Source organism: Pelmatolapia mariae, linkage group LG14 (genome assembly GCF_036321145.2).
Source record: "Pelmatolapia mariae isolate MD_Pm_ZW linkage group LG14, Pm_UMD_F_2, whole genome shotgun sequence".
NCBI lineage: Eukaryota > Metazoa > Chordata > Actinopteri > Cichliformes > Cichlidae > Pelmatolapia > Pelmatolapia mariae.
The window spans coordinates 33911531-33938853 of record NC_086239.1 but is presented as its reverse complement, the minus strand read 5'-3'; the positions used below and the strand labels follow the sequence as shown (position 1 = coordinate 33938853).

The 27323-nt window shown below is 39.6% G+C and overlaps 2 protein-coding genes across 2 annotated transcripts; one reads left to right on the top strand and one right to left on the bottom strand.

The window, feature by feature from the left end:
* Window positions 1–11: 11 nt before the first annotated feature.
* Window positions 12–7752, top strand: bckdha (branched chain keto acid dehydrogenase E1 subunit alpha). Its single transcript, XM_063492359.1, has 8 exons — window positions 12–314; window positions 2039–2215; window positions 2323–2409; window positions 3075–3183; window positions 4052–4213; window positions 4311–4517; window positions 4617–4758; window positions 6817–7752. The coding sequence occupies exons 1-8, from the start codon at window positions 201–203 to the stop codon at window positions 7157–7159; spliced, it is 1341 nt and encodes a 446-aa protein (XP_063348429.1). The 5' UTR covers window positions 12–200; the 3' UTR covers window positions 7160–7752.
* Window positions 7753–8080: 328 nt separating this feature from the next.
* On the bottom strand, window positions 8081–9346 carry b3gnt2l (UDP-GlcNAc:betaGal beta-1,3-N-acetylglucosaminyltransferase 2, like). Its single transcript, XM_063492614.1, has one exon. The coding sequence runs from the start codon at window positions 9344–9346 to the stop codon at window positions 8081–8083; it is 1266 nt and encodes a 421-aa protein (XP_063348684.1).
* Between the last annotated feature and the right edge of the window lie 17977 nt (window positions 9347–27323).

The window sequence follows — 27323 nt, the reverse complement described above, 5'->3', positions numbered from 1 at the left end:
GTTGAGGCTACTGTAGCCGACTTTAATGTTGCAGTCAGTTTGCGGCTCTCGGCCTGTAAACTGTGGATGAAAACAGGAAGGACAGCGAGTGCTGGTCATTAGCAGTTCCGTTGGCCAGATTTGTGCATATCCACCACAGTGTAACTTCTCCTTACCTGGTGTGCGGAGGCGGTTAAATCAAACAACTACTGAGTGTGCAGATGGCGGCTGTGAGCAGCATGAGCAAAATGTATGGGCTCTGTTTCCACGCTGTCCGTCAGACAGCAGGACTGAAGGCATATCGACTGCTTCAGCGCAGAGGCTTCAGGGTAACTGTAAGTGAAAACTCTCATGCACTGTTTGGATTGAGCAATGAATAAATTATGGGAGGCTGGACTGGAGATAACGCTGTCATTAAGAGCCCGGGACACAGCAAGGCTCACGATCACGAGTATCGTCTAACTCAATCAAGTAGAAATACTGTTAAAAATAAACTGAATCTTTTAATAAGTTTTGGGGTTAGGTCTTGTTTGCACTAAGATTCTGGTTACCTACGGAGCCGCTAACTTGGCTAACAACCTTGCTGAAATGCTATACCGATTCTCCAATGTATCCGTGAAAAGTCAGACTAACTCTCACATAATTAGTGGATACATGTTTGACATTTACTAAACAACTTGAGTTGCAATAAATACTATTTTTAATTTTTGTTGTTTTGACTCTCACACCAGACTAGTTAGCCAGCCGGCTAAAGGCTTAGCTAGCTTCTTTTCCATTGGTCGAACCAAGGGGCGTGAAGGAGGAAATCCGATGTCCTCGAATGCAACTTATTTAATTGCTGTTGCTGCTGTATGTCCTTCACTGCTATTTTATTTCCTTCGATCGCTCCAGCACTTAAATCTGGATGTAACTCTTTAAAAATAATCTCATGTGGAGTTTCTAAAATCTGTATGAGAAAGAGATTTGGGAATTGTTGTTACAGCGGAACAATGGAACTGCACTGGAAGGAGTACATACTTAATCACTTCCTCATTTATAAGAACCCAGACTTACGAAATTAATTCGTTCCCGAGGGTCTTTCGCAAGTCGAAAATTTTCGTAAGCCGAAGCACCCATCGCGCCTTTTGAGTGAACGATAGGTGTCGTTCAAGTGGAACAGCGAAGCGCAAGTACGAAAGCCAAGGGGGTTGTTACATGATTCGGAAGGCATTGTAGGCATTCTGGGCTCAGCCAATCAGAGCCAGCGGATTTCGTTACACGGGCATTTTGCCGTAACACGGGCAGAAATATTGCCGTTAAGTGCCTTCGTAACTTGAAATTTTTGTTAAATGGGGTATTCGTAAGTCGGGGTTCCACTGTATTGTATTGTCTTCATTTTTCTGAAATTAAGCTTTCTAAAATCTCTAAAGAGTCAACCAGTGTTATTATAGTTAACTAAAACAAAACTAAAAACTTAAACTAGATGTTAAAAAAGTTACCTAAAATAAAAACTAGCCTTTTGAAAAATAAAATAAATAATAAAACTAAGAATCAGTCAATCAAACTTATTTTATAATTCAATTTTATGCATTTCATTAATGCAGTTCAAAGTCCTGGTGGACAAGCCTGTGGGAAAAAAGAGCAAAATGAAATGAAGCAACACAAATATAAAAAAAAAAATATACACAATAGAAATTCAGGTAAGTTGTTTGTGCACAGGTCTCTTAAGGACCTACCACAGCATTTCAGTCAGGTTAAAGGTTGTGACTTTACTGGGCCATTGGAACACCTTGAATCTTTTATTTTTCTGCTGTAGATTTGCTGCTTATTATCCAGTTGCATGACCCAGTGGTTGTCAGACAGATGGCTTCACATTTGACTCTAGAATACTTTGGGATACAGAAGAGTTCACGATTGTGTGGCTGCAAAACAAGTTCAAATCATCACCCCTCCACCACGTGCTTGACAGTTTGTATGAGTTGTGTGACCTGATATGCTGTGTTTGCTTTTCCTAGAGCCTTTCTTTGCCACAGCCACAATGAGACTGTTAATAAATAATGCTTGTATTCAATCCTTTCAGGTTGTTCAGCTGCAGCAGCCCTTTGACTCTTCGCTGGAAAAGCCCCAGTTTCCAGGAGCCTCGGCCGAGTTTGTGGATCAGCTCGAGTTCATCCAGCCCAATGTCATCTCTGGGATCCCAGTGTACCGAGTGATGGACAGGCAGGGAAATATCATCAACCCCTCTCAAGACCCTCAGGTACAATCAGCCTACCTGTGCTCCTGGTTCCCAAATGTGCCCCTAAGACCCCTGCAGTCTGTTGAGCCAATGTTAATTTGTCGATTATGTGTTTCTCTCCTACGCAGCTCTCCAAAGAGACAGTTTTGAACTTTTATCAGAAGATGACCATGCTGAACACAATGGACCGCATTCTTTATGAGTCTCAAAGACAGGTATGTTTCCTCCTGCATTTCCTGGCTCAACCTGATTATTTAAAACACAACACCAGCAGTTTTTGAACTTAAAAATAGGTGTCTCAAAGGGTATTTTCTTTATCCATCCATCCATCCATCTCCACTTATCTGCTGTCTTAGGGCGAGAGGCAGGGTACACCCTGGACAGGTCGCCAGTCTGCTGCAGGGCTTCTTTATGTTAATTATAATTTAAAATTAAAAATGAATGCATAAAAATTAGATAGGGGTTCTCAAGGACACAGGTCCATCTCATAGGGAAGTTGGGCGCTGACTAGGGAGTGTTTTTGACTAAAAGGCCAACTGTTGCTGATTACTGAAAGAAATCCAGTGAGAGCTCTTGAGTGATCCTGTGACACAAGCAGATAGTCACTAAACCATAAGAGTTTTATTCCATCTAAATCTTTAGTCATTTTGGCTCGAGCTGAACTAAACAGCAAGTGAGTTTTAGTTTTTATGAAGGGAGGATACCAAATAGCTGTAAAAGAAAGAGGTGCACTTGATTTATAACAGCAAAACACAAAGATTTCAGGTAAAATTAATGCAAAAGTAATTATTTTTTCCCAGTTGTTTTATTTTCGTAATTGCTTAAAAAAATCATACTTGAGATTACAGTCTGATTAACCGTCCAGCCCTGTCCGTTACAGGGTCGGATCTCCTTCTACATGACTAACTATGGTGAGGAGGGGACACACATCGGCAGTGCTGCTGCTCTGGATCCAAACGATGTGGTTTTTGGGCAATACAGAGAAGCTGGTAAGAATGAAATGTGGTTTCGTTTGGGCTTTCCCCCCAACTAATATAGTTCTTTTTTTTGGGCCATTGTTCATATGAACATTTTAATTGTAATCAAAACAGTTGACCCCTTCAGTGTTCATTTCTACATCTCCTTTTGTTGTTATCACAAATGTTTTCCAGACAACATTTGAAACTGAACAAATTACTTTGCAGTATGGTCAAATGATTACTACAGAAAAAAACTTGTTTATATGAGAATTTAACAAGAATATTTATTGCTTACAAACTGAGTTCATCCGGTTTCCAAAAATTAGTAAAATTTAGTAAAATTAATAAAATCCAGTGAGTCAAAAACTATTTGCCTCAGTGCCACACAGTAATACAACTGTAGGCTAACTGGCATCAGCAGTGCTCCCTCTCATAGTTTAAGGTTTTACCAAAGTAATAAGACTCTTGCCTACCTTATAAAAAGATCATTCCAAGCATGTTAGATAGTTTAGCTAAAGGGATGTGGTGCACAATAATCACATCCCTCCTGTGCTCTTCTGACTATTCTATTCACCGTGATTTTTGTATTTATCAGTGAGAGAATAACAATCATCACTTCAGTATAAGGAATAATAATCATAGCATCAATATAAGGATTCAGACGTGAGCAAATTCTGAGGGGAAGATTGCTGAAATGATCAGAATGGACACAAGGGAATGTACAAAAAAGTGGAAAGACTAGCGGGACAAATATGTTTTACATTCAAAAAAACTGACCACAACAAAAAAAGGGGACCCCAGTCTCCAGTCCTTATTTTAATATCCCCACTGTTTGCTCCTTCAGTCGGTCTGGTTCTCTTGTCTTGTGAGAAATCGTGCGACACATCTTCTATTACAGGAGTGCTGATGTACCGAGGCTTTCCTCTGGATCACTTCATGGCTCAGTGTTACGCCAATGCTGATGACCTCGGAAAGGGCCGGCAGATGCCCGTCCACTATGGCTGCAAAGATCTGAACTTTGTCACCATCTCATCTCCTCTGGCCACACAGATTCCTCAGGGTGAGCTCCACGCCTGTGTATTTACCTCTGCTGCCTGAAGTAGGATAGACAAACACACAGCTGTAAATATATGTTTATGCCTCTGTGTCTCTTTCAGCGGCTGGAGTTGCGTATGCAGTCAAGAGAGAGAACATAAACCGTGCTGTCATTTGCTATTTTGGAGAAGGAGCAGCTAGCGAAGGGGATGCACACGCCGGCTTCAACTTCTCTGCCACCCTTGAGTGCCCGCTGATATTTTTTTGCCGCAACAATGGCTACGCCATCTCTACCCCTACAAACGAACAGTACAGAGGTGATGGCATCGGTAAGGCTGAATGTGATTTTTCCGCCACTTTTCTGCTGCTGTCTGATTGCTGTTCCAGCTGCTCTTATCCACATACCTCTGGTTCTTTTTCTTGAACAGCTGCTCGTGGTCCTGGTTATGGCATGTTGTCCATTCGTGTTGATGGTAATGATGTGTTTGCTGTGTACAACGCTACAAAGGAAGCGAGGCGCAGGGCTGTGGCTGAGAACCAGCCATTCCTCATTGAGGCAATGACCTACAGGTTTGTTAATGTTTCAGTGATTTTGTATTTGTCTGCGTTTAAAAGGACATGTGGAGCAGCTTTTAGGCTGACAGTTCATCACTGACATTTTCTTCATTCTTTCATTCATTATAAATGTTTCATTTTACTACTGAAATTTAACACTTGAATGGACAGCATCGAATAAATGAGTAAATACACTCAACAGAATTTGGTTAGGTACGCCTTGCCTATTAATGGGTTGGATATTTTGTTCTATATTGACATGATGGCATCATGCAGTTTGTGCAGATTTGTCTGCTGCACCTCCATGATTTGAATTTTCTTTTTCACCACATGCCAGCGGTGCGCTGTTGGACTGAGATCTGGTGATTGTGGAGGGATGTTTGAGTACAATGAACTCATTGTCATGTTTAAAAAAACGGTTTGAGGTTATTTGACCTTTGCGACATAACACATTATCCTGCTGGAAGCAGTCATAAAGGAGCTTGATCAGCAATAATATTCAATCCTCAGTTAATACTAAGTGAAAATTTCCCCCACACCACAAAAACACCACCACCAACCTGAAACGTTCATATAAAGCAGGATGGATGGAGGTTTTCATGTTCATCTCAAATTCTGATACTCCCATCTGGAAAATGAACAGTTTCCTGTTCTTGGTTGACAGGAGTGGCTCCCAGTGTAGTCTTTGGTGGTGAAGCTCATCTACTTCAAAGTTTGAACAGGTTCATGTCATGTGCTCTGGCCATTCTCCTCATACCCCGGGAATCAACAAGATGTTTTGTTCAGAGAGCTGCCACTCACTGTACGTTTCCTTTATTCAGATCATTGTCGGTAAACCCCAGTAGATCAGCAGTTTCTGAAATTGCTAGACCGGTCCACCTGGTATCAGCAAACATGCCATGTTGAGAGTTGGTTAAATAATCTTTCTTGTTTGTTCTGATGCTCAGTTTGAAGATCATATTGAATATGTGTACATGCCTTAATGTGCTGACTTGATGCCATGTTACTGGCCAATTGTATATTTCCATTAACAAGCAGCTGAACAGGTGTACCTAACAAAGTGACCAGTGTTATGTATGTGTAATTTGAATTCATACCACATACCTAAAGGAGGGAAAAAGGCAGAAATAAATAGTTGTGGGGTTTTTTTTAAAAGAGGTTTTAAACTGTAGAAAAAAACCTGATAATCGGAAAATAAACATCAAAACTAACAGTCTGGGCGTGGCCACTCATGTCATTGCAACAGAGCAAGTAAAAGTGCACCTTAAGCTGGTTTTGTAGTTCAGAAATTGATGTGTCTACTGAATGTTGATTGGTTGACATGTAGGGCAACAGTGAAGTTCACTGGAAATAGGAGAGCCATGAAAAAATCCAGCATGGTGGCTGCAGTGGACACTTTTTATTGGTTCAGAGTTGGTTTCACTTTTGGCGGACAGACCAAAAACAGCACGAGCCAGAGTGGCCCACAGACATACTTAACAGACCAGTTTGTACACTGCCTTCATCTAATATAGCTGGAGCAGGCAGCGAACCTCTGCTGGACTACAAAATCAACTTTAACCTTGTAGACTGACAGCCGAGTCAGATTTTGAAGCTAGAATCTAACAAAAATGTGATTTTGTAGTTAAAATAGTCAATTTTCTTTGTGTAAACTAAAGCCAGCTAATGAAGACTCTGAACTGTGCAGTTCATCAAGTAAATATGGTACTTTACAAAGGCCAGGTGGCTTTCTTTTAGCTGTGATCATTTTTTAATTTTGCTGTTGTTTTAAGATTGTCGATATGCAGTACCTTTACCAGAATGCAAGGGGTTTTACCCCTAAGCCATAAAAGGCTCATTAGATATTGGCAGTAAAGTGAAAATATATTTGATCATATAAATATTATTAAAGGTTTATAGTTAGAAACGCTTAACATTTTATGTTGCTACAATGAAAATTGTTGTGATTTGGTGTAGAATTTTACATTTTTGGGTTGTAATTAAAGAGTGCTGTAGACCAAAGATGTACTCATCCTGAAACAGCAAAAGTATGAAAAGTCATGTTAAGAAAAATGTATTTTGTTGATTCTTTAGAATTGGCCACCACAGCACCAGCGATGACAGCTCGGCGTACCGTTCAGTGGACGAAGTGAACTATTGGGACAAACAGGACCATCCCATTTCCAGGCTGAGACATTACATGACAGCCCGCGGATGGTGGAGTGAAGATGACGAGAGGAGCTGGCGAAAACAATCACGCAAGACGGTGATGGAGGCGTTTGAGAGGGCTGAAAGGCGGCTCAAACCCAATCCTGAACTGCTGTTCACCGACGTGTACCAGGAGATGATACCCAGCCTGAACAAGCAGAGAGAGTCCCTGTGGAGACATGTGCAGCAGTACAAAGAGCACTACCCACTAGACTTGTATGAAAAATAACTTTATTGCTGCGGGGCAAAACAAGTTGAAATTTGGTTGATAAATAGACTGTTGCACAGTTTTAGCTGTATTCATAAAAGGTAGTTTTAATACTTGTCATTTCTTTCTGCATGACAGTGGGGAGAAAGATTGTGCTTGCAAAACAAAACTCCAAGCTCTTCACGTCTCTGGGTTTGGTGCCTTAAGTTAATAAGATTTACTATCAGTAGTAAAGCTTCTCAAATTTAAATTCACACCTTTATTTCACATTAATTCCAGGTTCTGTAATGTTCTGCAAGTACTGTAGAATCACCTGCTGCAGTGTGAATGCATTACTCACAATATAAACACAACAGCGGGCAAAAAAAATGGAGGTTGACTTTGTGCTTCTTCTCTTCTTACTCTCCTGTTCAGTGACATTTAACAGGTTTTATTGTGTATCACTGAAGTGACAGGTTTAATGTCAAAGAACTATTAAAATGCTTCTTAGTATACACACCCAAATTTTAGATGGGATGGTATGCTGTGGTGATGTTACACACTGTTCTAAATCCCAGAACTGTACACTTAGCTCGTGATTGGTGTTTTGTGGAAAATAAAATGAGGAACATTCATTCTTTTGTTTTTATTTCATTTCAGTTGTATGGCAGGTTTGTGAGTCATCAAAAACAAGTCGGTTTCACCTGCATGTGATTTAATGCTTGAATGGGCAATCAAATGTCTCGCCATGATGACACCCAGTCTGGTAACAAAATCAAGCTGCTTTACGGCAACTTTTGTTCACAATACATTTTTTTTTTTGCTAGCAAGATGTTCTATAGAAAATCAAAACCTCTTAATTTCAATCCCTTCTGCAAAACCATGAATAGTACATTAGTGGAGAAAAAAAATCTTTAATATGCAAGTGCAGTCACTATTTGCCATCTTCATAACCAGTCCAGTTCAACAAGCCAACAGGGAGCTGTTAATCCCCTTCCACAACTTTTTTATCTCCTGTGGGGACCTCTGGTGAACCAGAATAAGGTTTTTATATGCACAGAGATCCTCACGATCTTCTGCTCTGATATCAAATGTCTGAAATCCTGAGTGTGCCTCAGGAGAAATCCCTAAAGCCATGAAGCACATCCCAACGTAGGCATCATCAATGGGGAAGAAAGGAATGATGTGTAAAAGTGAATAGAGGGATTCCAGCAAAGCTCCAGAGATAAGATAGCCACCTCCACCAGCATAAGGAGGGTATGGGCCATCGTAGAAAGTCATAGGGATGTAGTATTTGCTTTTTGAGTCCCTGAGGGGACTTCCAACACTTATAACATGACCAGCATACAAACTAGATACTTTAGAAGCCTCGAGAGACTCGATGTACCTGACCAGTGCTGGGGTGTTGACAAATACATCATCATCCCCACTAAAGACAAAGGAGACATGAGGACAGCTTTTCAATGTCCAGTCGAGCAACATGTTCATTTTGAGCGTCAGGTTTAGAAATGTTTCATGGAAATCCCACTGCAGGATATCCCCATAGTGTTTTGCTTCAAATGACAGCAGTGGGGTCAGGTCAGGATCTTGTGGTGGGGATCTCCCCAGAAGGAACACCATACGCACTTTGAGTCCATTTGGATAGGTCATCTCTCGGCCCCACGTCTCTCGCACTGCCTGCCTCTGTTCAAAGTTTCTGGGAGATGACTTGATGGCAAAAAGCAACAAGGTGTGGCTCGCCTTCTCCCTTTTACTGAAAGCACATTTGTTGGGCTGATCAATCACAATTGGGGCAGTCCTGCAGTTCATCCCCTCCAGAAAATCCCGAAATTGGACAGGGTACGAGTTGAAGTCATGCACGTTGGTTTGCAGAAACTCTTGATTTGTCAGCCTGCAGTTAGACCAGTCAGACTGTCGATTGAATGGGTTTCCTCCCTTGTCCAGATTCATCAGGGCTGAGTACAGTAAACGGTTCCAGTAAGCTCTGCTTTCAGGGATGGTCTGTCTGAAGCCAGCTGAAACTGATACATTGTGTAAATGAGCATGCCTGGTAATGCCCTTCTGTTTGGAAAATTGTGTTCTTACACTCCGTAAACTGTGGGTGGTCTCCACCTGGACAGTCATGTAGAAAACGATTAAAATTAAAGAGAAGAAAAGAACCATAGCACTGAATGTCTGAATACGCGTCATTGACTTGAGGTAAGTAAGCAAAGCTGCGACTTGTGCCATTCTAGATATGAGTCATCTTTCAAGGGGGGCTGGACAATGTGCTGTATTCCAGGTTACACCAACTCAGCAGGTTACACCAACTCAGCAGGTTACAAACGGGAAGTACCTGTCAACAGGGGGCAAAAAAGGCAACATTACATCAGAAACTGAAAAGGGCCCAACCTCAAAAGAAATGCATTCACTCTTTAAAAGTAGAAATGTATATAGGGCAGCTTATTTGAATTTTTTAAAAGGCAGATTTTGAAGAAAACACAAAAATGTTAAGCTAGAAATAGAGTAGAAGACTATGACGGAGTCTTGCTCTAATCTTGATAACATATTTTAAAAGCTGAGGTGACACAACAGGATCGTTAGGCTCAGTGACATAATTACTAATTACACTTCTGTCAGCAACTTATTACCTATTAGAGTTAAAGATCACAGCATCATGATGTAGTTTTACTAAATTAAAAATCCGTTAATTATACAGCACAGATTCACAAAAACAGTCACCTCCATGTTTGTTTGTTTGTTTTTTGTTTTTCCATAGGCCTAACTTCTATAGGGCTATCAAAAAGTGTGATAGGCTAGAGGCTGGGGCCATAAGATCATAGTAATCTAATGTAGTTTCTGTAAGCAGATTATCCCAAATTATGCATTCGTGAATAAGTTGGAATTTACATTTCCCAGCTGGAATTTGAATTTGAATGTGACCGCCCCCCTCCCTCGTCTCAGATTTGCTACTGTGAAAGTCAACCCCGAGTTAATGATTCAAGTAGCGACAGTGAACGTGGACAGTAGTAAAGCTGTAAACTTTTAATGTGTACTGCCACCGTTGTGGATTTGTGACTGCACTGAACAGCCTGACCATCGCTGTTTTAAAGTGCAAAATCAAGTATTGTGATGTGTTGCCAGTGATGCCTGAATGGCTCTTCCTCGCAAATCCTGTTTTTTGCTATTGCGCGCGGGAGTGACGTCCCTCCCGAGTTCCAATGAATCCAACGCGGAAAGTTGAATTTGCAAACATTTCGTAGGATTTTTTTTCAACCCTTTTACAAGGAAGGGTGAAAAGCGGCTTTTAATTAGTTAAGGCAGAACATTATATAACACATCTGCTGTTTCCCCCTGAATCAATCTATCTATAAATACAAATACACACATATTTATTTATTTATTTTAATCTAGTACTTATCTAGTACTACTTCCTAAACGACTTACCAGTGTAGGTAATTCAACACAGGTGGATAACCAATTAAACGGCAGTTAAATTAAGAAAACCTCTCCAATCCACGTATAATATCAGTGCAAGTGTGTACTGTTAAAACAGATATTTCTAAGGAGTTATCCAACTGACAAAGATGGAAAAAAGTAGCTTGTAGCTGCAATCTGCTAAAATGCACCTGCGAGCATGTTTGCTCGCCGGTTTTTAATTATAGGCGAGCACACAAATAAAGGAGAAACGTCTCGATGGCTGAGGAGAGGGGAAACCTAACAATTAAAAATACCTTAAAGGACTTCCTCTCTTTTTCTTTCACGCGAGAGCCTTTGTTTCGTAAGCACAAGACTAACTTTGAACGTTTGACATTTTTAATTTTAATTTATGCATGATTTGGTTCAATTGTTATACAACTGCGCAGACTTTACACCTAAGCGGAAGACAACCCCCTTTAAAAAAAAAAAGAAAGAAAAAAAAAGTGAAATCAATGATAAATGAGTTGCGGAAAATACTTACTGATCGGATTACTGTAAAGCAAGGGGAAGAAATCAAGTTTCCAAGTGTCCTCGGGTACCGCAAACAAATCCGCAGGAGCGCAAAACCTGATCATTTAGCTTTGCAAGCCTATGTTTTCTGTTCAGCAGGCAAGGGAGAAATCCCACTTCATGCAGGTGCAGGACCGTATGAGATCAAGCGTAACTAACCCCTCCCACATGTTGAAACCACGCCCACGATGCGCTATTGAGACAGGTTTATTCAAACGTTTGACCGGAAACATCACAAATAATTTAAGACCAATTGTTCACTGACAAAATCATCTGGATACACGAGCACAGTGTTCAGATCACTAGAGCTCTTTTTTTCCCTTTAATATATTGCATCTCTGGAGGCGTTAAAAACTGTTTGTTTGTTTTTGTTGTTGTTTTGTTTTTCCTTTTCAGCCTGAGCCCAAGACAGAAAAACACAACTCAAACATTAAGAAGAAAAAAAAAACATACACTCTTACACTCCTACACGGATGGAAACCATGCAAATGTTCACAGAGTTGAAGGACATCTATCACCTTCTTTTATGGAAATTTTATGAAAAGCGCTTTTAATTGATATGAAAACAATTAGCAAATTAATTACTTGTGCTTATAAAAGCATGTTTTATAGATCTTCATCAAATTTAGTCCAAATCCTGAGAAATTTGCATCATAAGGCAGAGGGGGTATATATTCAATGGAAAAACCTCAGACAGACACTCTTGGCCTCTGCAGCTGAGATCAAGCACTGTTTAATTAGAGGCGCTCTCCTTTGTCAAAATAGTACACATATGCGTTCAAAATCACCAAAGCAAATTTGAGTGCCTTTATCAATATTGGCATTTTGGTTAGTTTATTCTAAAGCACATTTTAGAAATATATATAGATTAAGTATAGTTGCTTGAAGTGTTAGTGAGTTTGTGTCCTCTCATCTGTTCTCATTGAAATGAAGATAAAAACAAAACCTTTATTATACAATTGTGCTGGTATGAATTTTTGGTATTGCAGCCCAATAATGAATAACTGAACTATTACTGGGCCAATACCTGATTCATAATAATATACAACTTACATACTGTGTGAAGCCTGCACTCAGAAAGGTAGTGTTCATACCTAAAAGGACCATCATTTTTGGAGTACTGTATTGAATTTGAGAGAATACTGCAGGAAAGAAATGGTATCTGTGAATACAAGGGCTAATGGTCAAACAATTATGAATGCTGCTAGTATGGAAGTGAAAGGTCAAGGCAAAATAGAAGAATGCAAGTTATTTATTTAGGGCTTATAAGCAGGATAGGCAAGTCAGCAAAGGTCACTCTCCTCATCCTCTGTATGGTTTTCTTGATACAGAGAAGCATGGCGGTGAGCCACTGGGCCAACTGAGAAATGGTGTCAAATTCTTCTATTTTGTATAGTATGCTATTGTATTTTATCTTTTCCTATTCTACAGTGTTTTTCTTCATTTTTACTGCTCTTAACTTGTACTTTTGTTTTTAACTTAGCTTTTGAAACAAATTTGTTTGACTTTCATTCGGCCTGCACTACACCACGTAAATGCAATTTTAAGTAAAATTGTACTATTTGTTCTTTGTTCTGCCCGCAATGCGGTTTTATTGTGAAGCACTTTGATGTACACTAGTCTTTTAAATGTGCTATATAAATAAACTTTGACTTGACTTGACTTTCTGCTGTGACCAAAACATTTCCCACTTGTGGGACTAATAAAGGTTTATCTTATCTTGTCTTATTGGTGTGGACGCTGATAAAGCATCCACAGTATTGTTCTTCAAATCTTTATTATTATCTATTCCAAACGTTTTTTGGTCGCGATCTCCTTCAACACCGTTCAACTTAGAAAAACCATTTAACCACCGTTAGATTCCTCTTCATTTGGACATTAGTGCTTGTGTTTTTCTAATTTTTAACTTTTATTTTTTTAATCTAAAGTAATGATCAAAGGATGTTATTGCTTATGAACATGTTATATTTCTGTTTTTTTATTTGAATTACATATTTGTAGATGTAAATGTTTTTTCATTTTGTCACTACACAGTATTGTGTATAGAATTTTGAGATGAAAATGAATTTAAACCATTTTGGAAAAAGGCTGTAACATGACAAAATGTGGAAAAAGTGAAGCACTGTGAATATTTTTCAGATGACTGTACAGGTAAGTAGAAACTGGCAAAGCAAGTCATTTAGTTATTTATTTTCAGAGAATGGGTTTAACAACACTAGATAAGATCACTGTGTAGTGACATCAGGGTACTGGGTACAGGATCTGGGAACTAATGCAAATAAATAAATAAAAAAATTCTATTGCAAAGCATCTGAAGGTGACATCCTGGAACTGGTTTCAGGTTAGAACAAAAAATTAAAAAATGAAGTAAATGCTACAGTTTTTCTACTTCCTCTATTCTACTGAAAAGGAACCGTTTACTCACTAAACCAGCGTACCCATCCACATTCTGTTCTTCCCATGCATCTAGAATTTTCTTAACAGGAAAACAAACAAACAAACAAAAACACACCAAAAAACACTTTTAAAGTACAGACATGCCTTACTTTACTTATTCAATTCAGACAACTGAAAACAAGCCTTAACTGAACGTAACCAAATACTGTTTATATACACTTTCAAGGTTATGAGAAACATTTAGCTATCAAAGTCCAAGGTATGTTTTCAACAATAGCACAACAGGAAGGAAAAAAACAAGCACAACAGTTGTGATGGAAAATGTTAGGAATTTGACCTTGTCTCTATTTACTTATTTGGTTTTTAAGAACTAGACGGGAAGGTTTCATAGTATTATGTTTTATCTTTATATAATCTTCTATTTTTAAAGATATACTCATCTTTACAAGCTATCCTTTTGTTGCTGCACTCTGTATCATTTATTTGATCCGCTTGCAAAGGCAAATTGAAATCCCACAAAGACAACTTATTTTTGTAGACATTTCAGATAAAAATAGGTTTGTTTCTCCGTGTTGACATCTGGTCTGGACGTCATTATAGGACGGAGTAAACCCACTGTCAAAAGCAAAAAGCATTGAAGCACTGCACATACTGGTGACAATAAAAGGGAGTAGAAAATGACGAAACTTATTTAGTGTCAGAGGACCGGTTTGATAACTTTTGATATGATCACTATGTAGTGACATCAGGGTACTGATTCAAATACACATTTCATTCAATGTCAGAATTAATAATTTAACATTGTCATTTATGCTTAGATATATATAATCATTTGTGTGCTGATAAAGTATCTTATCCTTATTAGGTCTGATAAGAGTCTGTGTGCACTTGTGTACCATGAGATGAGCGGAAGCAGCCTTGATGTTATAATTTCCATTATAGCTGTAGAAACCAGACTGTCTTGTTCGTTATCTCAAAGTGTAAGACTTCACACCTTTAAATGTCCTATTGCAAGTTCATGTTTTTATATTTTAGCAAGACGTTTCCTTCTGCTTTTCTGCATACAGTTTAAGTGCATTCAAAGGTCGTATGTCTATGTATGGTATAGCTGGAAACACACACACACACACACACACATGCATCTACACACACACACACACACAATACAGACACTGATGTTGTTTATGAATGTCAAGTGTATTTGTAATTGCATATTCATGAATGATTGCTTGCTGACAATAAAAAGGGCTGTAGCAAAGGAATCAGTCGAAGTTGGTTGAGTTCAGGCGAAGGAATCTTTTCCTCAACTTTGACTGACTTCCCTCGCGAGCCACAAAGACAAAGAGCTCTGTCTTGCCTTGTTTTGTCGTGCAGTTAGTTGGTCTCGTGTTCCAGTGGGGTTTGTGCCTAGATAAACCCAACAGTCAAGGTACACTCACAGACAAATCTGACCCACTGTACTCATTGCCATTCACATAATATTGCTTATTTTATGTGCTACTAGACAAAATTCTATGAAAAAACACGTATACGGAAGAAACAGAAATCTTCTCAGAGAAATTCTCTTTGTATCCTTCCTTAGGTTTTCAGTGTGTCGCAACCTTGATTGTGCCCCTCCAGTTTCTACACCTGCTCAGCCTCCACCTTCATACAACAGTTTACGCAGCAGTGATTGATCATCCTGGAAGGCAGCTTTTATAGCCTCTACCACCATACAACAGAGTTGGACAGCATGTGGCATAGGCGAATTGTTGTAGCAACTCAGTAACAACCAGAGCATATTTACCACCGGGGGTTTCACATCAACAAGTTTTTCTCCCATAGTCAACCACACCCGACAACAATGTGCAGACCCTCCAGATGAGCCCTCGAATGTTAATGGCTCAGGTGGCAGTGGTTACTGAACAGCCCATTCTGGTTTTTCGACTTTGGTTAGAGCCACAAATTTAAAAAGTCATGATTCATTTGCCGCACCCAAGGGACTCAAGCAAGACACTGTTACCTGCAGAGAATTTAACCCTATTGTGGCTACTGGCTGCTGGTGCTAAATGCAGGGAGCAGCATACTGGATTTTCTCTCTTGTTGTGCACACAAAAAGAACTGTTCAGTTGGTAGCGCTATCAATAATAGCACCTTTAGTTCTATCAGAGGAGGAAGCTGCAGCTATTCCAGCCCTTCAGGAAGTCCTTAAGACACTGTGGGCTCAAGGTAAATATGATATAGACCTCATTGATTACCCCAAAATGTGATTATAGGCCTCACCAACAGCAATAGCCATTAAATTGCCTTCCCCCCCCTCCTATTAATCCCATTTTTGGGTCTTTGAGGGAAGCAGGATTGATCGTTCCATGAGAGTAGTGCACACACCAATGTTCCAAATCCTTACACCATCTTTTCTCAGCTGCCTCCTGATGTTTGCTGGTTTTCTCTGGTTCTTTTTTTCTGTGATGCAGTATTCATTTACCTTTATCTTAAGGGGAAGCCGAGACACACTCGCCTGTGTCTCGGCTACTGTGAGGCTCCCACCTTTTACAGTGATTTGAGTTCAGAATCACTGCAAGTGATGAGTGACAAATCACTTCAACTCTCTTGTTGTATGTTGAGAATTTAATCTGCAGCCCAAATAAAAAAAACAATGTGATGTTGACATTGTGAGGTTACAGATGAGACACAAAGCCTGTCTTTCTAGACTTAAGCAACAGATCAACTTTTTGGGTCATGTGATCACAGCTAAGAGCAACTCCCTTTCACCCAATTGTGTTGAAACGATTCCTAAAATAGCAAAACCTGTAACGAAGAAGCAAGTGTCTTTTCTAGCAATGTGCTTCTACTCTCGCACATTTATCCCCAACTATGTTGTTTTGGAAACACCACTTTGCACACTATTGTGCATGGGAAACTGAGCAAGCTTTTTTTGTTTAATTTAAAACTTGCTCTGCAGTCTGCGACCACCTTGGGTCTGGCTGACCCCACCAGATATTTCACACAGACAGTTAATGTGGTTGTATGTCTTCTGTTTTGTTACAGCATCATGGAGACTGACAACGATCTTTGACCTGTTTTTCAGCAAATCTAGATCCTGTAGCAGCAGGACTGCCTTGCTGTATACAAGCTGTCATTGCAGATAAGAGCGCTGTGAAGAACCTCATGTGACATTGCTGATTACTCTGATCTGACCTGTCTTGTTCTCCATTCAGCTTCTCTTATTCTTTCAGAACAGAAGTCCACAATGTTGCCTGCTGCTGGAGAAGGGAAGTAGCGTAATTGTGTTTCTGTGCTAAATGAAGTATGTTCCCCTCACGCAGTTCTCTCTGAGACACCTATTGCCTTTAAACCTGATTTTGTTATTATTGTAAATTGTTCACCATCTCGACATCCAGCCACTGGTCAGAATCCAGTGAGCTATGTAGTTTCCACACAGTATGGAGTTTTTAAATCTGGTTCTCTGCCTTCTCATGTAAGCCTTGCACACTGCTGAGTTGCCCTCACTGAATCATGAAAACTGGCTAAAGTTAAAACAGCACCAACACCACTGCAAAGTGGCTTCACTGCTAGATCCTGTCCTTCTGCCAAAGGCTGTTGCTGTGTGGCAAGCTCACACTAGCAACCCTGACCCAGTTTCTACAGGGCGGATGTAGTTCCTCGAGCAGGAGCTGAGCAGGAGGTGACACGCACACACACACACACACACACACACACACACACACACACACACACACACACACACACACACAAAACTCCTTGAAGAGTGACATACCTCCCTCCCTCACTGCTATGCAACAGGTTTCCACTGATGCAGAGAAACAGCTTTGGAAGAAAAAACATAGCTGCACTTTTCAGGATGGTATCTGGCATGGGCCTAATAACAAACCATCTCTGCCTACACATTTTCTCCCCATAATGCTGAATTGGCCAGAATGTTTGATTCGAGTTAACAAAACCGATTCACTAAAGGCTTCACTACTTACACACCAACGTTTCAGCAGTCTTTGTGCCTTTGTTTGTGCAACGTATAATTCTAGGAGAGGCACACCACTACCCTATCGGCACACCCAATTCTGATAAACCATTTTGATATGTGATGAGTGATCACTTAAATGTTTCTGTACAGATCAATTTAGAATTAGTTAGTCTGAAAATGTTTAAAGTTTTTTTTAAAGTATTACCATGTGGAAAGCACATCCCATTGGAGAGATTTAAGAAAAAAATTCAATTTTGTGAAATCAGTTGACTCAAAGTCTTCTAGACAAGTTTCACCAAACGTGTGCATCCAAACTAAAAAAATACTAAAACTAAGAATATTTTATTTTTAGCTAGTTTTACAGATTCACAAAATCATTTTAGCTAGTTCTTAGATGTGTTTTACTTAACTGTAACTATCCTGGTGCTGCAGTTTCCTCTTCACAATGTCCAGTGTAATGTAAATAAAGAGCAGCAGGAGTATGAGTCCAGCTTTCTGACAAATGAAGAAACTAAATGAAATGTAGAGAATATATTGTTAGTGCCCACACTGTGTGGTGTTGTATAAGATGCATTGCTTACCCTGGCAGAGTATGGGGATCATATTGTTGGTAGTTGCCTGCTTTGCTCATCATCAAGGTCTTTTGTGTTTCATATCATCAGAAATTATATAAATTCTGTAAAACTAACATGGTAGCTGTGAAGAAAACAAGTTGCATTTGTTTGCATGAATTTTATTGTGACTTGGGTACATTCATTACCTCTGTGTGGTGATAGAACTACAATAATGACATTTTTAGTGTTTCTGAGCAGCAGAACTTGCCTTAAGGCATCATTGCCTCTAAGGTGGCATGTAAAACATATGAGATATTAAACTGTACTGGTCCTTTAAAAATCTTAAATAGTAAGAGACATTTGGAATGATACTGATCTGAATTGAAAGATTAAGAAAGTTTATCCTATATTTCGGTTTAACCCCCCTGTTGTTCTGGGGTAGTTTTTGACCCCAAAAGAAATCTTTTGCCATCAAAATGTGTTTTTTATTCATCAAATGGTCTGAAAATAAGTTGTTCAATACTATGCTATGCATGATTAGAATACGGTTTTTTTTATTGGTTTATGGTTTTTTTTAATTGAATTTAATAACACCTGTTGTCCTCTGAGGTCAAAAAGACCCCAAAGTACAAAGTGGTGCAAAGGGTCATATTGTCACACCATACTGCTTTCAAACATCTTGGATCTTGGATCATTGATGTGTGGGGTCAAACAGTGGTCATAACAACAACAAAACAGGCAGTATAATGAGGAGGCAGGTGCTCTACATTGCACTTGAGGCTTGTGTGCTAATTTGTTTTGTTTTTTTTACCATGTTGTGGAAAGGAATGACCAGAAGAACAATGCATATATTTTCCTGTAATATAATCAGGAGGAAGAATCAACTGATGAGGAGGATCCAGGGTTAGAAGATAAGGAAAATCTAGCCAATATTTAGACGACATGCTACTTCTTTCTCTGCAGAAGTGGAAGAAAGGTATAAAGTGAAGGAAAGTGATGAAGATGGTGATGAGGAAGAATCTGAAATATGTTCAAGTAGGCTCTCAGGCATCCAGACATAGTAGTCGAAGGAGCTTGGAAAGATAATGACTGGGCTTCTTGAAGTTTCTTCAATTTTCAGGATGTGAAACTGAAATAGAAGATGTGTCAGAAGACTACACATCTTTCATTTCAATTATGATGAAGATGAAGAATCAACCAAGAAAGAAGAGTCAGCTGAGGTATCGGAATATATGCAGTCATATGAGGAAACACTGATCTGGTCTTCTATCGTTCCCAGAGACAGACAATGCGTGACTGTCTCATGTGCCGTCTTTCACTGTCACAGAGAGAGACAATCTACCATGGCCCAAATACATACTCTATGCCAGGTCTCGTACTGATGACTTGAAATCCTATTTAGTGCTCACTCAAGCACTCAAAGCATTATACACCATGTATCATGCTTTCTAACATTTACATGCCAATGGATGCATCAGAGACCAAGTTGGGGTTCAGTAAGTTGCCCAAGGACACCTTGGTAAGAACTCCAGACTGGAGCACACAGAGACTGAACCGACAACCATCCAATTAGTAGATGACCTGCTCTACAGCCAACTGAATGACAAACAAGGAGGGACAACAAGAGATGAAGAAAGATGGATCGAATGCAGCTACAGGCATTCCAAGTTAACCAGGGAACTATGAGATAAAAATATGGGCAGTATGTGATGCCAGGTCCAGCTGTGCTCTCTGTGATGGCACATTGCTGGCCTGCAGTCAGGGCACGCAAGTTGCCCTTATCATTAGAGAAGGTCTCCAAAAGAAAATGACCACCTGTGACAACTTGTTTACTTCATATGCCCTTGGCCTGGAACTGCTGAAAAGAAAGCTGTACATGGTGGGACCAGTACAGAGGAATAAACCTGAGCTTCCTCCTGCACTTGTGCCAAATTTGGACACGGCTTGGTTCTTATGAAAGTTTGCCTTCACTAAGACCCATGCCCTGGTGTCCTACCATGCCAAAACACAGAAATTGTCAGGTAGTGAGTTGGAATAAAGTTGAATAAAACATTGAAACACAGAGATGGATGATATTTTATACTTTATGCTTTATAAATAGTCAAACCAGATAGAGTAATTTTTGACTCCAGAGGACAACAGATGTGATTATTTGCTGCCAGTAAAAAACTTGAAGTGGTTTAAAAACAGCTTCCTAAATTAACTTTGACATACCCGTCTGTGATAATCTGCCAAAGCAACAGACTCTGGTTGTTAACTATAATCTCAATAACTGATGATTTGATTTTTCTTTTTTACCAGACTGCTGTTTTATCAGACTTAAATTTAAAATGGAATAAAGAAATAGTGTCAAAATGTTTGAATTAAGTTTTAATTAAAAGTGGGTGAAATATCCGGTGCATATTATTTAAGTATCAATCAAACCAGATGGGGTCTGTTTTGACCCCAGAGGACAGCAGGTGTGATTATTCTCATTAAAGTTCAACATATAGCACTCTGTGGTTAGTCAAATAGTCAAAATAATCTAAAAAGTTTAATATATTATTGTCTCATTTTATTTTCACTCAAAAATAGGGTATACTTTTATAGAAACAAGGTCTGGTGGCCCTAAATTGCAAAATGAAGGGAAATTTTGTGGTTGTGCTGGTTTTAAGTAAAACTAAGGTGTAACACAGAATTGATTGAGATCTTATACTGTGTACTTTAAAAACACTCTCAAATGAGGTGGGGTCATTTTTGACCCCAGAGGACAAAAGGAGTATGGCAAGGAGGACATTAACTGATCATTACTAATCTGGGAGTTAGAATGGATAGCAGATCTTAAACTTGAAAGCCAGGTTAGAGCTGTTGTAAGATCTAGCTTTCTTTATTTGAGACGGTAAGCCAAAATAAAGCCTATTTTATCAAGGCAGCTATTTGAGACCTTAATCTATGCCTTTGTTACATCTAGGCTGGATTACTGTAACACGCTTTACTGTGGGGTTAGTCATGCGTCCATCAGGTATCTGCAGGTTGTTCAAAATGCTGCTGGCACATAAAAAGTCTGAGCACATTACCTCCATTGTAATTTCACTCCACTGTACACTGTACATCCTGTACAACTTAGGAATCTTTTTTAAAGTTCTCGTATTTGTTTTTAAATGTCTTAATGGCATGAGACAGGATGATCATTAAAATTTGAGGATTGTATTACAGTGTCTGCATATTATCAGCAGATAAGAGTTCCATATTCAGAAGCATACTGTCCATTGCATGGGTTCCAACCTAAAAATCAAGAACCTTTAGTTCTGATTTGCAGTTCCATACTTTATTTATACTGGACTTGGACTCCACTAGAGTAACTTTACACGATTCACAGTTCAAATTCCTTCTTGGTTACCTTATACTGGGCACTGGTGCTTCCCCATATTTAATTGTCAACAATGACCAGTTTCAGGCCAACTTCCTTTTGATGGGTTGCCACGCCTGAACAGAAAGTTGGAAGAGCTGGTGGGTGCAGCTGCGTGCCAAATATGACCAGATTAAAAATGTTTGCTCTCGTTGATGTCACACAGAGCCAAATTTTGGAAAAAAACTAAAGTCTGAAACAGAGTATTTAGAGCAGTCTGATGCATGAGCTACTTGCTATATAGATGTAATAGGGATTATTTGTACACATGCAAATCATCAAATCATCATAGTGTCTTTGCACATTTACATTTACATACAACTTCCCGAAAAGCAAAAGATAACAGTGCTTATTTAAAACAGTTGCCTTGTGGATTCTTCACCTCTGTAGTAATCTGCTGCCTGTGCATAATAAGATAAGATAAGATAAGATAACCTTTATTAGTCCCACACGTGGGAAATTTGTTTTGTCACAGCAGGAAGTGGACAGTGCAAAAGTTATGAAGGACAATTAGAATAAAATAAAATAAGAATAAATACAGTACACAACTGTACAGAATAGAATAAAAATAGAATACTATATACAGTAGAATAAAATAGAATAAAATATGCAATAGGATAAAAATAGAATACAAATGCTATATACAACAGAGTGAAAAATACAACGGTGCCAGAAAGATTATTGCACATTTGTGTTATTGCACATTTGTGGATGTGTGTGTATGATCAGTTAAAGTCTTTGTTGTGGAGTCTGACAGCAGTGGGGAGGAAAGACCTGCGAAATCTCTCCGTCCCACACCGTGGGTGCCGCAGTCTCCCACTGAAGGAGCTGCTCAGTGCTGTCACAGTCTCATGCATGGGGTGGGAGATGTTGTCCAGCAGGGATGACAGCTTAGCTACCATTCTCCTGTCACTCACAACCTCCACTGGGTCCAGAGGGCATCCTAGAACAGAGCTGGCCCTTCGGATCAGCCTGTTCAGTCTCTTCCTGTCCCCAGCAGAGATGCTGCCACCCCAGCAGACCACACCATAAAAGATGGCTGAGGCCACCACAGAGTCATAGAAGGTCTTCAGGAGTGGGCCCTCCACTCCAAACGACCTGAGTCTCTGCAGCAGGTACAGCCTGCTCTGCCCTTTCCTGTAGAGGGCGTCTGAGTTATGAGTAATGAGCAATGGCCTGTAAAAGAAAGAAACACAAACGTATACATGAATTGTAAACAGAGCTTATTACACTGTCATTTGACAATTAATAAACACTGAAGACGGAGCTAAGACAGAACATTATATAAGCAACACATCCACAGTTTTCCTAAAAAAAAAGAAAAAAGAATTTACAACAGGAACAAAACTCATGAAATACTACTTACTGATCGACTTACCAGTCCAGGCAAATGTACACAGGTTGATAACAATTAAACTTTAGCTGAATTATGAAAAACTCCAAAATCTAAGTATAACATTGGTTTAATACAAATGTATAGCATCTGTATTAAACAGATTTTTTACAGTTCCAGGTTTTAAAAAACAGGCTTTATCCAAAGTGGCAGTCAATACATTATCCTTACATACATCCTTATATGGTTGGCTGAACTTTTTTATTCACTACTTTTGGAACCAGACAAGAATCACATGTCAGAACAGATCTGTCTTGCTGCTTCTACTTCTCATGACTGGACATTAAGGTCAACTGTGATACAGCAAATGTCTCATATGTAATAATTCTTGGAATGCAAGGAATTGCAACATACTTAGGAGTTAGCTGCCTTACACTCTACAGGCACAGACAAAAGGTTGTTACTCAACCACTGACTTATGCAACATTATCAGATGACAACTTGAACAAAGTTGTAGGATATGAATAGAAGCTTGTCGTCATGTTGGTTACGCATCCAAAGATAGTATGTAAGGAATTGGAATTATGCAAGGAAATGACCCTATTAATGATCCTTCAGAAGACATAATGCAAGACGTCAGCGATCATACATTGTTCCATTGCCCAATCAGTTAGAATGAGAAAAGTTTAAAAGACCAACTTAGAATTGTCACGGTCCTGGGTCGGTGACTCAGTGATCTGTATCTTGAATTATTAATAGTCTGGGATTTCTTTGTTGTTATTTATAGTTTCAAGTTTCTTGGTTTCTGTTCTGTTTCTGTGCCTCCCCTGTGTTCCTGGTGTCATGTCTCTAGTGCAGGGGTGGGCAATCTCAGTCCACGAGGGCCGGTGTCCCTGCAGGTTTTAGATGTGTCCTCAAACCAACACAGCTGATTTAAATGGCTAAATTAGCTCCTCAACATGTCCTGAAGTTCTCCAGAGGCCTGGTAACGAACTAATCATGTGATTCAGGTGTGTTGACCCAAGGTGAGATCTAAAACCTGCCCTCGTGGACTGAGATTGCCCACCCCTTCTCTAGTGTGTGTTTTGAGTTTGTGTTATTTATTGAACTTTGAGTTTGTCAGTATTTATCATTCCTAGTCTTTTGGTTTCAGTGTTAGTGTTCTTAGTATTCTGGTTTTTGTCTCTGTGTTCCATGGTAGTTCTGTCTCCCCTGTCAGCTGTATCCCTTGTCAAGTCTGTGTCTATGTGTTATGTTTCCTGTTTTACTTTGTAGTCTGTGTCTCATGTCAGTGTGTCTAGTTGGATTTCCCCTGGTCTTGTTGTGTTTGATTACTCTCAGGTGTGCTCTCCTTCTGTGTCCCAGTCCCTTGTTATCCCTCCGTGTATTTTAGCCCTCTGTTTCTGTCCCTCTATGAGTCCTGCATTTGGGTCCTCCATCCTTTCTGCCACACAGCGCACCATGATAAAAATAAATAAAATAGCACAAAGTCAGTAGAGAGTGTATCACAACTATTTGGAAAAAGTACTATAGTTATAGTTTTCCTACAAAAATCACACTTATTTCCTTTTTCTAAAGGCATGTAGTTGGAATCCACATAGTTGTGAGATGGAGGGTTGTGTTCCATGGCTGCTTTCAGTAGGACTATCAACTACCTGGCTTATGTAGACAAGACAATACCCAGTGAGATGTCATCATGAAAATATGGTGTTCTGATCAATTTCATGCTTTCCAGGTGAGGATTAAACATGCCTAGTGTTATCACTGGCAGATCAGTGGATAATCTAAGAACTGAGGTGATATGGGCATAGTTAAATCAAGTGGTTTCATTTCTTTTTTCATTATTATTGCTTTTTCAATTTTATGGAGAGACATTGCTTATTAGATTCATTTAATGAGCTCCGTGTATTTTGTCATCATTATATCTTTTTGCCCTGGATTCAAATAGCTGCGGAAGAATTTTGGAACCACTGGAATAACCAGACTTTCAACAGAAGGAGGGCAAAACCTTCTTCAGCTGTGACAAATAGACATACTCAACATACAACCTAAATATGATTGGTATTTGTTGGTGTATGAAGGTAACTGAAGGTTACAAAAGGTTACACACCAATTGCATTTGAACAATCTCTCTAAAGTTAGAAACTTCCTTTCTGGGCTCGATTGTTTTAATTCATTATTATTTCAATTCAATTCAATTCAATTTTATTTATATAATGCCAAATCACAACAACAGTCACCTCAAGGTGCTTTATATTGTAAGGTAGACCCTACAATAATACATACAGAGAAAAAAACCCAACAATCATATGACCCCCTATGAGCAAGCACTTTGGTGACAGTGGGAAGGAAAAACTCCCTTTAAACAGGAAGAAATCTCCGGCAGAACCAGAACCACTGAAAAGGAAATACACAGTGCATCATGGGAATCCCCCAGCAGTCTACATCTATTGCAGCATAACTAAGGGATGATTCAGGGTCACCTGGCCCAGCCCTAACTTTATGCTTTAGCAAAAAGGAAAGTTTTAAGCCTAATCTTAAAAGTAGAGCTAGTGTCTGTCTCCCGAATCCAAACTGGAAGCTGTTTCCATATAAGAGGGGCCTGGAAACTGAAGGCTCTCCCTCCCATTCTACTTTTAAACACTCTAGGAACAACAGCTCTCTGACTTTAGACTTGTGGTTCCTAGGGTATTTAAAAGTAGATTGGGATTCAGAGGCTTCCACCTTTAAGTCCGTCTTATGAGGAACCTGCTCCCAGTTTGGATTCTGGAGGTAGACACCCTCTCTACTTTTATGATTACGCTTGAAACTTTCCTTTTTGACCAAGCATAAGGTTAGGGCTGGATCAGGTGCCCCTGAATCCTCAGTTCTGCTGCAATAGGTCTAGGCTGCTGGGGGTTTCCCTTGATGCACTGTTTCTTGTTCACTTACCCTTTTCCACTCTATTTATGCACCACTTTGCATTTAAGTATTAGTAACAGTCCAAAGAAAAAACTAAGTGCTTGGTCAAAAGGGGTTGTTTGATTGTTGGGGTTTTCTCTGTATTAATGTAGGTCTCTGCTTTACAAATAATACTTCATATAGCACCTTGAGGAGACCGCTGTTGTGTTTGGTGCTATGCAAATAAAATTTAATTGAATGATCTTTCATTTCAGGATGGCATAGTGGTTAACACTGTTGCCTCACAGCAAGAATGTCCTGAGTTTGACTCCACCATCTGGTCGGGGCCTTTCTGTGTGCAGTTTGCATGTTCTCCCCTGTGTTTGTGTGAGTTTGCTCTGGGTACTGCAGCTTCCTCCCACAGTCCAAAGACATGCAATTAGTGGGGTTAGGTTAATTTGTTATTCTATATTGCCCATAGGTGTAAATGTGAGTGCAAATGTTTGTTACCCTGGTGACCTCTCCAGGGTGCACCCTGCCTCTCACCCTATGGCAGCTGCAATAGGCTCCTTAGGCTCATATTATTTAAAAACGTACAGCGTTTAGCATTCAGCTCTCTTGAATATACTGAAGGTTGCTAAGCAAACAAATCCACAAAAACAAAAGCAGATCACATTTCTTTTTTCAGACATGCACTGAAGAAACTGGAACTGAAGACAGGGGTTTCTTTCCAATTTAAAATAAGGGAGATTCTCAGATCGTCCATCCTTTTCTCCTCCACAGTGTTAGAGACATTGTAATAAAACTTTGATTTATATTTATTCTTAAGAGCTTGAAAAGAAGGCGACTGGACTTCTTCAGTAAAACATCCTTATTTAAAAAAAAAAAAAAAAAAAAAAAAGTAGTCCATTCACATTCTTTTCAAGCCTAAGACGACTATGACCTGAATGACTGAGAATTAAACAGGTTGCACTGCCACCACCTTTGTTAAACCGAGCTGGTGTTCAGAGGACAAGAATTTATGAGCAAAATTAGCTTTTAAAACAAAATCTTTATTTGAAATCAAGTGCATCAAGTTATTATTTAAAAAAAATAAAATAAATAATATGAACCTTGCCTTTAGTAAGAAATCCACAATTTACAGGTCAGGTGAACAGAACCCTTATTCTGCCTCAGCCCAACAAAACTCTTCCGGTTGTCTCTTCTCCCCCTCCTCAGCTTTTCTTCGTGAGCGCTTCTTTGTCCCTCCCCACACAGGTAACAAGAATCCCAACAACCCTCAGCCCAAAGTGTAGCTTTGTGGACTACATTTTGTCCACTCCTGCTATCACCATTCACCACAGTGTGATTGGTGTCTCCAAGCGAGATCAAATTTCATCCCCAAAATATGGAACAATTAAGTTTGATGTCGTCTTGAAAAGAACTCTTCCTGCAGAGAGGCATGACTTAGTACACCCATGCAGTTCCTGTAAAACAGTCAATCTTTTCGTGATCGTCTTTCTCCTCTGGAAGCCAATATTTAATCTCTTCTCTGGGCTCGCCTTCTAGATGATCATAGATGAAAAGGGCTTGGTGAAAGATGTCGTACCCTCAAACAGGCCTGCACCTCTTCCACCCACTCGGCAATACCTATACCAGTCTTACCATTGAACCATGAGCATTTCCTCTCCCAAGGAAGATAAATCAGTCTCAGTCACGGGAGCTGAAACAGCAGAATACCCATG

What these genes read in the sequence shown, in the direction of transcription:
- bckdha (XM_063492359.1), top strand. Translation starts at nt 201, where the DNA reads ATGGCGGCTGTGAGCAGCATGAGCAAAATGTATGGGCTCTGTTTCCAC. An exon ending in TGGGCAATACAGAGAAGCTG is followed by an intron (nt 3,184 to 4,051) that starts GTAAGAATGAAA and finishes CTTCTATTACAG; the next exon opens with GAGTGCTGATGTACCGAGGC. An exon ending in ATTGAGGCAATGACCTACAG is followed by an intron (nt 4,759 to 6,816) that starts GTTTGTTAATGT and finishes TTGATTCTTTAG; the next exon opens with AATTGGCCACCACAGCACCA.
- b3gnt2l (XM_063492614.1), bottom strand. Translation starts at nt 9,346, where the DNA reads ATGGCACAAGTCGCAGCTTTGCTTACTTACCTCAAGTCAATGACGCGT.